Source organism: Oratosquilla oratoria, chromosome 8 (assembly GCF_046742065.1).
Source record: "Oratosquilla oratoria isolate Oo_2021 chromosome 8, ASM4674206v1, whole genome shotgun sequence".
In the NCBI taxonomy this organism is placed as follows: Eukaryota; Metazoa; Arthropoda; class Malacostraca; order Stomatopoda; family Squillidae; genus Oratosquilla; species Oratosquilla oratoria.
In genome coordinates this window covers 60,252,778-60,267,957 of record NC_134784.1, presented here as the reverse complement: position 1 = coordinate 60,267,957, position 15,180 = coordinate 60,252,778, and the positions used below count along the sequence as shown (strand labels likewise).

The 15,180-nt window shown below is 37.8% G+C and overlaps 1 protein-coding gene and 1 non-coding gene across 7 annotated transcripts in view; both read left to right on the top strand.

The window, feature by feature from the left end:
• Positions 1-3,599: 3,599 nt before the first annotated feature.
• Positions 3,600-3,718, top strand: LOC143027849 (5S ribosomal RNA). Its single transcript, XR_012966658.1, has one exon. It is a non-coding gene; the product is annotated as a 5S ribosomal RNA (ribosomal RNA).
• Positions 3,719-4,826: 1,108 nt separating this feature from the next.
• Positions 4,827-15,180, top strand: part of LOC143027769 (metallo-beta-lactamase domain-containing protein 1-like) — a 76,705-nt gene continuing 66,351 nt past the window's right edge. The window contains exons 1-3 of one of the 6 annotated variants that reach the window (XM_076189299.1): positions 4,827-5,074; positions 9,302-9,466; positions 13,074-13,187. In XM_076189299.1, the coding sequence (XP_076045414.1) occupies positions 5,014-5,074; positions 9,302-9,466; positions 13,074-13,187 (340 nt within the window). In that variant the 5' untranslated portion in view covers positions 4,827-5,013. Of the gene's footprint in view, positions 5,075-5,621; positions 5,867-8,785; positions 8,962-9,301; positions 9,467-13,073; positions 13,188-15,180 lie in introns of those variants that run through there. The other 5 variants (XM_076189301.1, XM_076189302.1, XM_076189296.1 and 2 more) reach the window with 5 other exon arrangements.

The following is a 15,180-nucleotide window of genomic DNA, read 5'->3' as shown; positions in this document are numbered from 1 at the left end:
GAGAATTCGATATTGTAATAATAATGATGACAATAATAATAATAATAATAATAATAATAATAATAATAATAATAATAATAATAATAATAATAATAATAATAATAATAATAATAATAATAATAATAGTAATAAAAATAATAATAGTATTAATAATAAATATAATAATAATAATAATAGTAATAATGATAAAAATATTAATAATTATAATAAAAATAATGATAGTATTAATAATCAAAATAATAATGATAATAACAAAGTGAAAATAGAAATGAAATAAGAATAAAAATAATACAAAATAATGAAAATAAGAGAATAATGATAAAAAACAATACAAAATAATAAAATGATACAGAATTAAAGATGATAATAAAGATAACAATAAAATAATACAATAATAATAAAATAAGAATAATAATGATAAAATAATAATAGAAATAACAAATTGTGATTATAGGCCGGTTTCGTTGACATCTTACCTATGTAAAAGAATGGAGCGAGTAGTGCTAAGCAGAATAATGTATAAGATAGATAATTTAATATCTATATATACCAGACTCCTGTTAGGCGTCGCCACCTGACAGTATGAGAGACCGCCAACTTGCCCTGTCGTCGAAGATCCGGTTTTGACGTACTTGTTCAAGTGTTGTGCCCCGTCGGCGTAGCCCATCGTCAATATTCATTATCATCCATCTGTTTGTGGGTCGTCGAACGGGTCGCTTACCGGTTGGTGTCCAATAAAGCCATCTCTTTGGGGTCCTCTCCTGATCCATTCGTTCAACATATCCAAACCATCTTAGTTGTACACGTTGGACAAACTCTAAGATGCTCTCTACCTCCAACTCTTGCCTAATTGCATCATTGCGTATGTAGTCAAAGCTCGTAACCCCCTTGATGAGTCTCAATGCTCTCGTTTCTACTGCTTGGACTTTGCTGCTGGTCTTTGTCGTTAAAGTCCAAGATTGACATCCATATGTCAATATGGGTCTAAGAATACTCTTGTATATGACTATTTTAACCGCGGTAGGGACATTTCGATCTTTCATCAATGGGTATAGTAGCCCTAGGTTTTGGCTATAGGCAGCAATTCTAGCTTGTACTGCACTTTGGTCTTTTGCTTTGCCATCCCAGGTGACTCGTAAATATTTGACGGTTTCTTTCTGCTGAATAGGTACTCCATTGATCTCCATGTTCAATGTTTCTTCTCTCCTGCTTACTACCATTATTTCAGTTTGACCAAGATTTAGCTTTAGTCTGTACTCTGTGAGTACCGCCTTCCATAGATTTAAGGATTGACTTGCAGCGTGTGAAGATGATTCAATGTTGAGTATATCATCTGCATAGGCAAATTGCAATGATTCTATAGGATCCCTTTCTCCTCTTCTAAATTGAACTTCCTTTATCACTTCATCCATTAATATGATAAAGAGCATTGGGGATAGCACACTACCCTGGCGCACTCTAGATGATATATCGAAGCACTGTAAGGTCTCACTAACGGGCTTGACTGCTGTATTATTGGAATTGTAAAGGCTCTTAATAGCTCTTCTCAGTTTTGGGGGTATTTGGTATTCCGTAGTTTGGAGTACTGACCACAGCTTATCCTTTGGTACGCGATCAAATGCTTTCTCTAGATCTAAGAGTATTACATATTTGTCTTTATCAAACTCCCATGACTTTTCGAAGATAATCTTTAAAGCGAAGATTAGATCTGAAGTCCCTCTGTTTGGTCTGAACCCATGTCGAATCTCTGGCAGTATGTGTTCTACTCTATCGCGCAGACGAGCCTCTAACTGTCGTTCATTTAATATCTAAAAATCTATATGGATATATGAAAAGTAAAAGCACTACAGATTGTGTTATTGAATGTATGAGTAATGCAGAAATTAATGATAGACTTTTTTATTGATTTAAAAGGTGCATTTGATAGAGCAAATAGAAATGTTATTTTGGAAGGATTAGTAAACAAAGGAATCAAGGGTAAATTTTGATCTTGGATAGTAGACTGTCTTACTAGAAGAAGAGGAAATTTTTGATTTCAAGGGAACGAGTCAGAAGAGAAGGAGATGGAATCGGGCACCCTACAAGGAGTAGTGTTAAGCCCAATGCTTTTTAATGTTCTCTGCACTGTATGGGGCAGAAAAGAGGAAGAGAGAAGGAGTTTGAATGTGTTTGAGATGAGGTGTCTGAGAAGTATGATGGGGGTTACTAGGCTAGATAGAGTGAGAAATGAGGAGGTGAGGAGGAGAAGAGGGGTGGAAAGGGAGTTGGGAGATAGGGTTGATGAAAGAGTATTAGGGTGGTTTGGGCACATGGAAAGAATGAGTGAAGAAAAACTAATAAAAGAGGTATGGAAGGCAGATGTGGAGGGAGTGAACATGAGGGGACGTCCTAGGATGAGGTGGATAGATGGGGTGAAGGGGGCTTTGGGGAAGAGGGGAATGTTTGTTGAGGAAGGACGGGAGAGGACAGAAGACAGGGGTGAATGGAGAATGGTTGTATATGGATGATGTTGTGATGTATGAGGTGAAATGGGCGGGGGGATGGGGGGTGAGGTAGTATGTGTGAGCAAAATTTGACGCAGCCCGAAGGGATTTCTCCCCGTCTTCTCCTTTTATGCAGGGGGGACGGAGAGGGGGGATCGCCGATTTAATGAAGCGGCCTTGCTGTGGATGTGCTGTGCCTTGCGACACTGCTTCTGACCCAGGGCAGTGGACAAGGTGCAGGGATGACCCGTCATCCAGGAGGTGCTAAGATAAGAGGGAGGGTGGAGGGGTGTGGAGTGTATTCAGGGATGGAATGGGTGGGAATTATTTTATGCCTTTTCCTTTTTGGCTACCTCCCTTGTAAGGGGGAAAAACCCCTGGTGTATGTATGTATGTATGTATGTATGTATGTATGTATGGATCAAATTGTAAGTTATAACTTTTCCTACGGAGCTGAAATGATAATTTATGCTGATGACATCCTTATACAATGCAAAACTAAAGGGTCGATGAGTAATGCTTTAAGTGACCTACAACAGCTGTGTAAAATATTGGGATTAGTTATGAATCAACATAAAACTAGATATCAAACAAGAATGACACACGATGAAGAGTTGTGGTTAAATGGAGTCAAATTAGAAAAGATAAATTGAAGACTTATAAATATCTTGGTATGTATACATCATTTAGTAATACCAAAAGCCAAATATCACATGTTAAAAAGATATGTATGTCTAGACTCAAAGCTTGAAAAAAAATCTAGCTAACAAAGGTAAAGGCATTGATATACATGTATTAAGATCAATCTATCTGACGACAGTAAGATCTGTCATTGACTATTGTGCATCTGATATTGTATCAAATCATTAGAGCTAGTACAAAACGAGGGCATGAGTCTGTGAATGATGTAGCTGATGATTTAGCTAAAGAAAGAAGAGAGAAAGGCAAGGCTGATATGATAAATGTAGGAAGTAATTAAGGAAGAAATAAAAGTGAAAGAGACACTTGGGAAGTAGATTTGATACAATTGGTGTAATGCTATGGTGTAATGCATGAAGTGAAGTAAGAAGTATTGGGAAAATGTTGTTTAGGTTGAGAAAAGGTTTGTCAATGAGGGCCAACGGCCATACCACTCTGATCACACCGCTTCTCGTCCGATCAGCGAAGTTAAGCAGCGTTGGGTCTGGTTAGTACTTGGATGGGTGACCGCCTGGGAACACCAGATGCTGTTGGTTTTTATTGATCTTCTCTTCTTTTTCTGTCTTACAATTCTCCTTTCATTTATGCCAACTTATGAACAAACGGCCCATATTTCACTTTCTCTGTCTGCTCTGTCCTAGGACTCTTGGTCAATCCGAACCAGCTTCACTACAAATACTTATCGACCTCGTAATAAACTCTACCAAGAGCCTTGAGTCTACTTAGCTTAGTCATGGTTTCCTTAATATCAATATACATGATTATTTCATTCTGGACCGTAGTACTATCACAAGAAATAATGGCTACAAAAGAGTCCATAACAGATCAAACACCAATCAATCTTTCTTTCTTTTCTTTAAACGCATTGTAAATCTTTCCAACAAACTACCTCTTCAAGTGGTAACTTTAAATACAATTGACACTTAAACAGTCAGTGGTTCTTAACACTTTCCACTCTTTACACCCTCATTCAATTCGCAAGCAGCCCCGTAACGACCAATATGGCTGCTGCTGCTCTTTACATCTCCTTTGTCCTACCTAACAATGGCTACCAACCACACCTACCGCTGTCAAACATACAAAGAAAAAAAAGAACCAAATCTCCCAAATGCAACGCACGATCCAACGTCTCAACACAACACCTCATCCACCATAACTTGCATCTCATTCATTCATTCACCCTCACTACTACCTCACTGCAAGTCACCACTTCCAAATATATAAATACACCACACACGCACTTGCTCTATATATTCTAAGTTTTGGACTATCTCTCATTCTGAGGACTCACAAGTCAGATTGTATCTCCAATTTAATATGTAAATTATGTATGTGTAATCATTGTTTACCAAATATTAAACACTCATATTTCTCAAGATTGCTTTTGGTTATAAATTATTAATATGAGGCACAGTGTCATGAAAAAGTACTAATAAAAACTTGAAATAATCATCATTCAGGTATTCTTAATTTCCTGTTGCTTCTGCCGGTTTTTGATATGCATTTATATTGACTGAATCTCAGTAAGGCATATATGAAAGGTTGCAAATTTTCATGAAGTCTGTTTATGGTCCGTATGTTGAAGTTCTTCCATGTAGAGGATGGACGTGGAATGTTGATATGCATTGAGAAGGGACACCCGTTGCAGTGATCTTGCGAAATGTTGGAATAGCTAGAATGTTAGAGAAAAACATTCTTACATTTCGTGTAACATTAGCTGCAATTCTTATTATCAAATAATGTTGATGTACATAACTATTGCTGTGACCCGTCTGATATTCATTGTGCATCTTCACACATAGAACATATTGTATTATAATTATACAAATGAATGGCTTCAATGGCGAGTCTAACTACAGCGGGTCGTCAATTTAGGCCAGACACCTTTCAGAGTAAGAAGAACATTACCTGTCCGAGCTCGGTCTAAAGAGGTGACACTGCTTTTGTTGCTGGTTGTATATATTAATGAAATGAATAATCATATTATTGACAATGTCATGAGCTTGGAGACTCATTTCCACTAAATCATAATGATTCATGACGAGCAAAAGCGCATACATTGTATGATTGTTCAAGAATTCAATACACTATTCTTCCAGACTAGATTTGATAGCATGCTTATATTCATTCTAAACATACTCTCATGAAAATCATTCTGAATTTAGTGTAATTATCCTAAATATGGTCACTAATACCGAAAGACAGGAACTCTACTGTATAGAAGGGAAAAGGATAGACTCATAGAGTAAGACAGTTTTCAAACAGTCCTAAGAAAATCTTTGCAAAAGCACAGACTGTCCCATAAATTAGTAAACAAACAGTCAGTCAAATTTTGCAAAGTTTATTTTGCCTCCGGTAGTAAATAAACAAACCTACAGAAATTTTAATTTAGTATAGCTGGCGTTGGCAAAATACTTACTAGTACATCCTTCATGTATTATATGACTTGGTCGCACTTCAAAGGAAAAATGTTTAAATTGTCATAGGGTTACTTATTTACTTTTTTCTAAATTAAAGACCATGAGTTATACAGTCCATGTTCTGCAAAATGGGTTTTCAACCATGCAGAATGGAGCAATGCTGGCAAACTGTTCATATACACTTATAAAAGGACCAACATAATTGTTGATTAACTTGATACAATGTAACAATGACTGCATGGGACAGATCGATTGTTGAGGAAGGTAACAGGTTGGTAACTTGATGTATACTATCATAAGGAAATTATTTGGTTTAAATCAGCGTTTGAGAACATTTTCCGACCATAGCACCCCCTGTTGTCATGTCTAAGCAGTCTAGCACCCCTATCTTGGTATTAGGAGGATAAAAAGTGAAGTGTACTGCTTGATTATTTATTTTCTTGATTCCTTAGAACTGAAATAAATTGACTATTGTTTGTAGAAGAAGTAAGAACACTAGTAAAATAAAATAGCATGGAAAAAGTCAAATATGCACAATTAGGTATCAATATGATTTTTGTGTGCATCACTTCCCATCACCCCCTATAATAATTTCAGCACCCTAGGGAAATGCTGGTCCAGATAAAGTAATTTACATGATAGCTAGTTTCATCCAGTGACCTATGAATTTGAAACTGGTATCATTTCCCCATATATATCAATAGAAATATATGGTGTGGTTAAATAAATGGGTCAATTTATAGTTTCACCCAACCAATGGTTTTGATATGTGGCTTACATATGATTCTGGTGAGAAATGTTGTGATGTGAATGATGGTGTACATCAGTTCTGTCGCAAATGTGTACTTTTCAAGTAAATAATTATTTAAGTAATGCACTTATGCCTACATCTCCCCAACAATCTGGGGGACCTGTGGGAAATCGGGGTTTTTGGGTGGGGAGCACTAATAAATCGAGTAATGTGCATTGCAAAACAGTTATAAAATGAACAAGAACACATAAAAAAGATTAAAAAATGAATTTAAAAAATCACCTTTGAGGTCCGGAGTGTGGTCAGCTAATGCGAGTGGTAGCCATGTTTGTTTACCAAGTTACCAATGATTCAAAATATATGTCAATATATCCACTACATTTAGCGAAGGCCACTCCACCCGTGCAGGAGTTGCTAAGCATAAACTAACGTAACCTATCCTAACATAACCTAACCAAACCTAACCTATCCTAACCAAACCTAACATAACATAATGTAACCTAACCAAACCTAAGCTAACCTAACCAAACATAACCTAACATAACCTAACCTAACGTAACCTAGCCTAATATAACATAACCTATCCTAACCTAACCTAACCAAACCTAATGTAACCTAACCTAACTGAACATAACATAACCTAACATAACATAACCTAACCAAACCTAACATAACCTAACCTAATGTAACCTAACCTAAACGTAACCTAACCTAGAGTAATCTAACGGAACCTAACCTATCCTAACCTAACGTAACCGAACCAACTTAACCCCTTCCATACGGTGCCGCACACGTAGGCGTCATGGGGAGCGAGTGTATTCGCGAGGCTGCCATATCGGCGTCTTGATTATATTTATTGTAGTCGCCCCTCCATAATGACATTCTTTCTAATTCTTTTGTAATCGCATTTTCTATGGTTATCAAAATTCACGGGTGAAGAGAGAACAATCGATATAAGCGGTGACTATATTTTATGATGCGAATATTATTACGACACGTCGTACGGCTGGCATTGGCTGCTGCCACCGAGATCTAAGTCCAAGACGCCTACGTGTGCGGCACCGTATGGAAGGGGTTAACCTAATGTAACCTAACCTAACCAAACCTAATTAACCTAACCTAACATAACTTAACCTAACCTAAGCAAACCTAACCTATCCTAAAATAACCTAACCAAACCTAACCTAACGTAACCTAATGTAACCTACTGTAACCTAACCTAACCAAACCTAACGTAACCTAACCTAACGTAACCTAACCTAACGTAACCTAACCTAATGTAACCTAACCTAAGCAAACCTAACCTAACCCATCGTAACCTAACCAAACCTAACGTAACCTTACCTAACTGAACAGTTAGGTTAGGTTATGTTAGTTTACGGTTAGCAACTCCTGCGTGGGTGGAGTGGCCTTTGCTAAATGTAGCAGATATATTTATATCTTTTTTATGTGTTCTTGTTCATTTTATACCTGTTTTGCAATGTGCATTACTCGATTTATTAGTGCTCCCCACCCAAAAACCCTGATTTCCCACAGGTCCCCCCCAGATTGTTGGGGAGATGTAGGCATGAGTGCATAAATTCAACAATCACTTGAAAAGTACGCATTTGCAATGGAAATGATGTACTCCATTGTTCGTATCACAACATTTCTCACCAGAAACACATAAGATAAGCCACATATCAAAATCGTTGGTTGGGTGAAACTATAAATTGTCCAATAAAGGTTTCTATAAATATGAATGTCAACAACATGTGTACTGAGAGCCTTGCCTGCCAGCTTGGCCCATCTCCAACTCGGGCCATCACCAACTCTGCCCATCGGCCACTTGAGACACTTTGTTTTGATAGATGCAAAGGTCAAAGAAATGAAAGTATAATAAACTCCTCTACTCTCACCTAACTTATCTAACCTACCTAACCTATCTAATCTAACCTAACCAAACCTAATCAAACTTAATGTAACCTACCTAACCTAGCTGTAATGGGCTGACTTGGTTGAGTAGATGGGCTGAGTTGTGATGGGCCGAGCTTGCTGGCAAGCCTCACAGTACACATATTGTTGACATCCATATTTATAGAAACATTTAACCACATCACATATTTCTGTTGATATATATGGAAGTGATACCAATTTCAAAATCATGGGTCATTGGATGAAACTTGCTATCATGTAAACTACTTTATCTAGACCATCAGGGATGTGCCTGTCATCAGTAGGTCCTGCAACTGTATGTGTGAGCTGCTCTTGTCTCATCTTTGTTACAAAACCTATTCATTATGGGTGACCCTGCTTAGATTTTCATCTCTATCAACATAGCTTTTGTAGTCATTAAGATTCTTAAGCATATTCACCATGTCAAGGTGTCAACTCTTGGATATATATAATGTTATAAATTGGATGTGACAGTAACTAATTCAATGAAGTGGCAGTGAGCCAGCTTTTTAACAGGGGACTACGGAGCATGAATCCTACACACTACTATTCCTACACACATCATTGAAACAGTCATTAACCACATGCTTATACTAGCATCCAGGAGTCGTATCAGCTGAGAAACTATAGCCCTGAAGTTCGGTTTTATTGTGACTGCTGATGTTACTTATGTGTAAGGCAGCCCCAAATATTTTATTTGCTTTGCTGTTGTAACAATTGTGGAATAATTGCTCATGCCAGCAACATCATCCAAATCATGAAATGGCTGTGAGCCAGGTTTGATTAATAGAAATGAAGAATTGGTATATTGGCATTTTTAAACTGAATGTCACTGTTTTGAATTCTTATTGCCTCTTCAGCAATTTCACTCCACTCACTGATTATGGAATTGGAAAAAATTACTTTTGCATACTTGTTGATTAAGCATATACAGTTTTAGTGTATGGTAGCTTTTATTAGTTTTCAGTACCTGGTGCCAAGAATGCAATCAATAATTCATGGTTCCAATGCAGGTGTGGCATCACATGGCTTGAGCTGTGATGACATTGGATATGCCATAGCAACCCATGGCCACTCAGACCACCTAGGGAATCTCAATCTCTTCTTGAAGGCAAAGCACATTGTAGGATTCACCATATCTTACCAGCATGAGTTCTTCATTCATCCCTTTGAAACAGGTTAGTAAAGGCACTCCATTGTTGAATTCTTTCCCTTCCAGAAAGGCAAATGATGTAATCATAATTTAGTGCTCAGCCTTTTCTCTCTCAACCATCTTGTATCTCATGTTTAGGGTACCTGCATGTGGTGGTTTTGCAAAATGGATATCAGAGAGAATCATCTCCCCACCATCCATCTTCAGAACCAGTCAAAACCCTCTTAACCACTTTGGTACAATGACGCCTATGTAGGCGTCATGAGGCAGGAATGGGTACACAAGGATGCTGGCATTAACATTTTGATTATATATATATTTTTGTAGTTGTACATGAGTTACTCCCGGATTCTGTGAACTGGTTTGATCATGTTTTCTGTGTTTATTATTACTCAGAGTAAAAGAGAAGGAGTAATACAGCAGTGACTTTATATCTTATAATGTGAGTAGTGTGATGGATCATACATATGGCAGCCAATGCTGCACGTGAGAATTTGACTTGTATTGAAGTGATTAACCATCTGGAGGTGTAGTTCTCAGGGGCAGACATATGATCTCCAGATTGGGGCCAAGATCTTTCAATTTCAGCTGTATTCCACCTTTTCAAATAAGCATAGCTGATAAATGACTGTGCCCTTCCTCATACTACTATTAGCTGGTGATATAAAAAAATGTCCTACACTGATACAACTCGGGCAGCAATCCAAAGTTTCCTCCCTAAGAGATTTATTGGCTGACCCAAGATTTGTTGCCAGCCATTTTCAGGATGTAGGTTACCAGGCCGCTTCATTTAATCGGCAACCCCCCCTCTCCGTCCCCCCTTGCATATAAGGAGAGGACGGGGAGAAATCCCTTCGGGCTGCGTCAAAATTTACTCACACATACTACCCCACCCTCCCGCCCATTCCTCCTCATGCAATCACAACATCATCCATATACAACCATTCTCCACTCACCTCTGTCTTCCGTCCTCTCCCTTCCTTCCTCAACAGACATTCCCCTCTTCCCCAAAGCCCCCTTCACCCCATCCATCCACCTCATCCTAGGACGTCCCCTCATGTTCACTCCCCCCACATCTGCCTTCCATACCTCTTTTACTAGTCTTTCTTCACTCATTCTTTCCATGTGTCCAAACCATCCTAATATTCTTTCATCAACCCTATCTCCCAAATCCTTTTTCACCCCTGTTCTCCTCCTCACCTCCTCATTTCTCACTCTATCCAGCCTAGTAACCCCCACCATACTTCTCAGACACCTCATGGATGTGCTGTGTCTTGCGACACTGCTTCTGACCCAGGGCGGTGGGCAGGGTGCAGGGATGACCCGTCATCCAGGAGGTGCTCAGATGAGAGGGAGGGTGGGAGGGGTGTGGAGTGTCTTTGGGGATGAAATGGGTGGGAGTGTTTTTATGCCTTTCCCTTTTTGGCTACCTCCCTTGGAAGGGGGAAAAAGCCTTGGTATATGTATGTATGTAGGTTTCCAGGCATTGAAATTTGAGGAAACAGTAATAATTATCTGGTTCATGTTTATATTACTTTATCTGTGATATTGTTTGTGCTGTAGATAATGAACATACTGTCATATATGTTATTATTGATATTATGATAAATTTTAATCTTATTTCTTGATTTAACCAATTTTGAAGGGATATCTTGTATAATCATTTTGGCTACTAGCAAGCAGTTTCATTAAATAGAGGGGAAGACACCTTACTATCTAAATTGCTAAAACCTATCTAAACACATTCAGGAGTGGTGTCATCTTGTATATTTTGGCTGCTGGAAGAAACCCTATCATTACTCAAAGGGTTTGATAAACTTATATTGGTAAGAAAGAAAGAATATTAACCTTTTATTATAATTTAAATTGCTAAAGCCTATCTAATCACACTCAGGAGTGGTGTCATCTTGTATATTTTGGCTGCTGGAAGAAACCCTGTCATTACTCAAAGGGTTTAATAAACTTATGTTGGTAAGAAGGAAAGAATATTAACTTTTTATTATAATTCAACCAAAAATCATATATCACCCAACTTTAGTGGCTCTTGTGGACCTAAATGGTGTGCTTATTTCAAGAGTAAGAGGTTAACTACAGTATGCATGTCACTGATTCTTTAAAATGTCAGAGCTGGGTGCATTCCTTGGTGCATTCCACTTTAGTTTGGCTGCAATTAGTGCTCCCAAACTATTAAAGCTTAAGAGACAGGTTCATACCGAAATAAGTCTGGTAGGCCAAAGAAAAATTTTGTAGGCCACATACTATACTGGCAACTATATTGCTTTAATAGTTTGGGAGTGCTAACCATGGCCAAACTAAAGTGTAATGCACCAAGGAATGCGCCCAGCTCTGTAAAATGTTATATGACCTATAGGGAAAAGTGATCACATAATACTCAAATTTCAGGGGACAAAGGAGATATAGAGCCAAGAAATGAATTTGTACTGGTAGTGCAGATATAATTTAGGAGAAAAAAAAATTAATAGCTTTGGGGAATTTTTTTAATGTAGGTTGTAAAGAATTCATGAAAACAAGAAAAACAGAAGGAATGAAATGTGTGGTTCTCAAGAATAGTTTGTAGATTGCAATTTGAGTTTCCTTTTGCTGCCTAAAGCCCATGCTTGCAACTGATTTTGATATGTTTATTTTTTGTGAATTTTCACTTTCAGATCTTTGATGTATTGGCTGAAGGTCATATTAATATGAAGGAAGGGTTTGGCCTGTCATGTGATGCATCATGCAGTGTTCACATATGATGTCTTGTATGCCATGATATACTTCAAATGGATCATGGTCAAAATTTCATGCTTAAGATATAGTCTAAGATACACGAAAAACTATAATAAGAAATGTAGGGCTATAGAAAAACTAAAATAAGATTTATTAGGTACAGATACCCCCCAAGGAGGAAATGGTGCAAAGACATAGTGTCAATGGGAAAAGCACAGAGAAGGGATGCAACTCTCTAGGGTCAGGGGTCATGTGGATGAAAATAGCACATGGAAGTAGTGCTGTGATGCCTACATGTGGGAAAGAGAAAGGTAGCTAATGAGAAATTGTATGCCCTCCTCATGCATAATAAAAAATGAAGTGTTTATGTGAAGACAGGTAAATAGGAGATATGAGAAATATATCCCTTTAATCACCCTTAGAATCTATGCCTATGCTTGAGAGGAAGACTAAGAATGAGGTAGATGGATAAGGTAAAGACAGCACAAGATACATGAAAAATATCTTATGAACAAGGTAGAGACATTGTAAAACATAGAGATGAATGAAGTGTAGTTGTAATAGATGAAGAAATGATGCAGCCCAAAAAGTTATTCATCATGTCTTCATAAATTTTTTGAGTGGATGAGGAAGGGTAATCATAATGAAGCAGAGGGGTAAACCAAGTCCAATTGTCAGGCTCAGCTGTGTCTTGCTGCATTGCCTCTGACACATACATTGTACTAAGGTACAGGGATGACTCTTTTTTCATGAAGTCTTAAGATGAGAAGGGTAATGAATGGGTGTTAGGAAGGTGTGGGTTGGGTGTGGTGTGGGTGTATACTTTGATTTGGCTTTCCATTACAAAGGGGAAAAGGTCCTTTGATTCACCATGGGTCCAGTTTATGATTATGTTTGTCTTTCAGGTGAACCATACAAGATAGACAAGAATGTGGAAGTGCTCCCAACACCAGGTCACACCACAGCTGATGTAAGTGTGGTTGTTCGAACCCAGGACATGGGCACTGTGGTTGTAGCTGGTAAGTGTGATTTATCTTATATATTGTACTGAGTTAACCTCATAATGTCCTATGATATTCACTTTAATTTATTTCAGACAAATTTTGATATCTTGTGAGTTTAGAAATATGGAAATTAACTAAAGAAATATGAAAAATCAAACTAGTCACAAATATCACTTCTTCCTTCTCCAATATGGAAGTAGCATTAAAGAAAATTAAAAACTACCACATGGATAGCCCAGATAAGATCTCAAACATCCATCTAAAACACTTTAGCCCAAATGCAGTAAAGATCTTGACTATTTTAACCACTCCTGGTTGTACAACTGAATTCCAACAATCTGAAAAAAAAAAATAATAACATATCATCCCCATACTAAACAAACTACCAGAAACACCAGCATCCTACAAACCATATCTAAGTTGATGGAAAGACTGATTCAAAAAAGAACTTAACTAATCTGTCCACCTCAAACCAACATGGATTCAAGGAAGGCACTACTTTACTTCTCAAAAATATATTGAAAAGGGAGAGACAAAAGAAAGGGAGGTGTGATGGTGATAGTGAAGAAAAATTTAAAGGTGGTTGATGTGGTACTGGGAGAAGAAAAGACTTTAATAGATATAAAAGTGGAAATAGAAGGAAAGATCAGAAAATTTGCTGTGATGTATATATCCCCTAAGATAAGAGCTTGGGCTGAAGATTACCAAGAGATATTATACATATGAACACAGTTGAAGAAAGAAATTGAAAGGAGTGATGATATGGTTCTATTAGGTGACCTCAACTGTGGGGAGGTAAACTGAGAAGACTGGGAAGCAAATAGAAATGTAGTATTATGGGGTAATACCATACTAAGCATAGCAATAGACAGTTTGATGACAAAATGAATTACAGAACCAACAAAAATAAGAAGAGAGGAGACACCAGCTAGGCTAGAGTTACTGCTGATGAAAGCTGATGTTGTAGATTCCTTTGTCTACCAATACTCAATGGGGAAGAGCAGTCATATATTATATTATTATTGTACAATAGATTCAGGAATGAAAATGCAAAATTGAGAAAAGAGTTTGAAAAAAAAGGAAAAATAATATATATATATATATATATATATATATATATATATATATATATATATATATATATATATATATATATATATATATATATATATACATACATATATATACCAAGGCTTTTTCCCCCTTACAAAGGGGGTAGCCAAAAAGAAAAAGGCATAAAATCATTCCCACCCATTCCATCCCTGAATACACTCCACACCCCTCCACCCTCCCTCTTATCTTAGCACCTCCTGAATGACGGGTCATCCCTGCACCTTGTCCACTGCCCTGGGTCAGAAGCAGTGTCGCAAGACACAGCACATCCACAGCAAGGCTGCTTCATTAAATCGGCGACCCCCCCTTGTGGGTGAAGGAAGAACAAGTGATGATGGGCAGGAACTTCTTTATTGCTTATACGTTTCGACCGACTTGGTCTTCTTCAGTAAGCTGTCTACAAACAGCTTGAACCTTACAATTATACACTCGAAGACGGGGACACAGACAGGTTATCCCGCTGGCTGTCTGGGGATTCCCATTCTTGTACCATGTATATGTTTCCCAATTGCATTTATTATCAATTTGCTTGCTGCCTTAGATAAACATACAAAACCTTCTTGATTGAGAGGATTGGGAGAGGAAGAGAGGTAAGACAGTGTGGTGTTAGGACAGGTAGGGGATGTGTAGATCAGATTTTTGTGGTAAGACAGATATGTGAGAAAGCTATAGGAAAAGATAAGGATATTATTTGGGCTTTTATGGTTCTGGAAAAGGCTTACGACAGGGTAGACAGGAAGGCACTGTGGGAGGTACTGCAGATATATGGGATAGGAGGAAAGCTGTTAAGAGCAGTCAAGAGTTTTTATGAGAGTAGTAGAGCTTGTGTTAGGATTAGAAATGGAGAGTGAATGGTTTGAGATAAAGGTGGGACTTCATCAGGGGTGTGTTATGT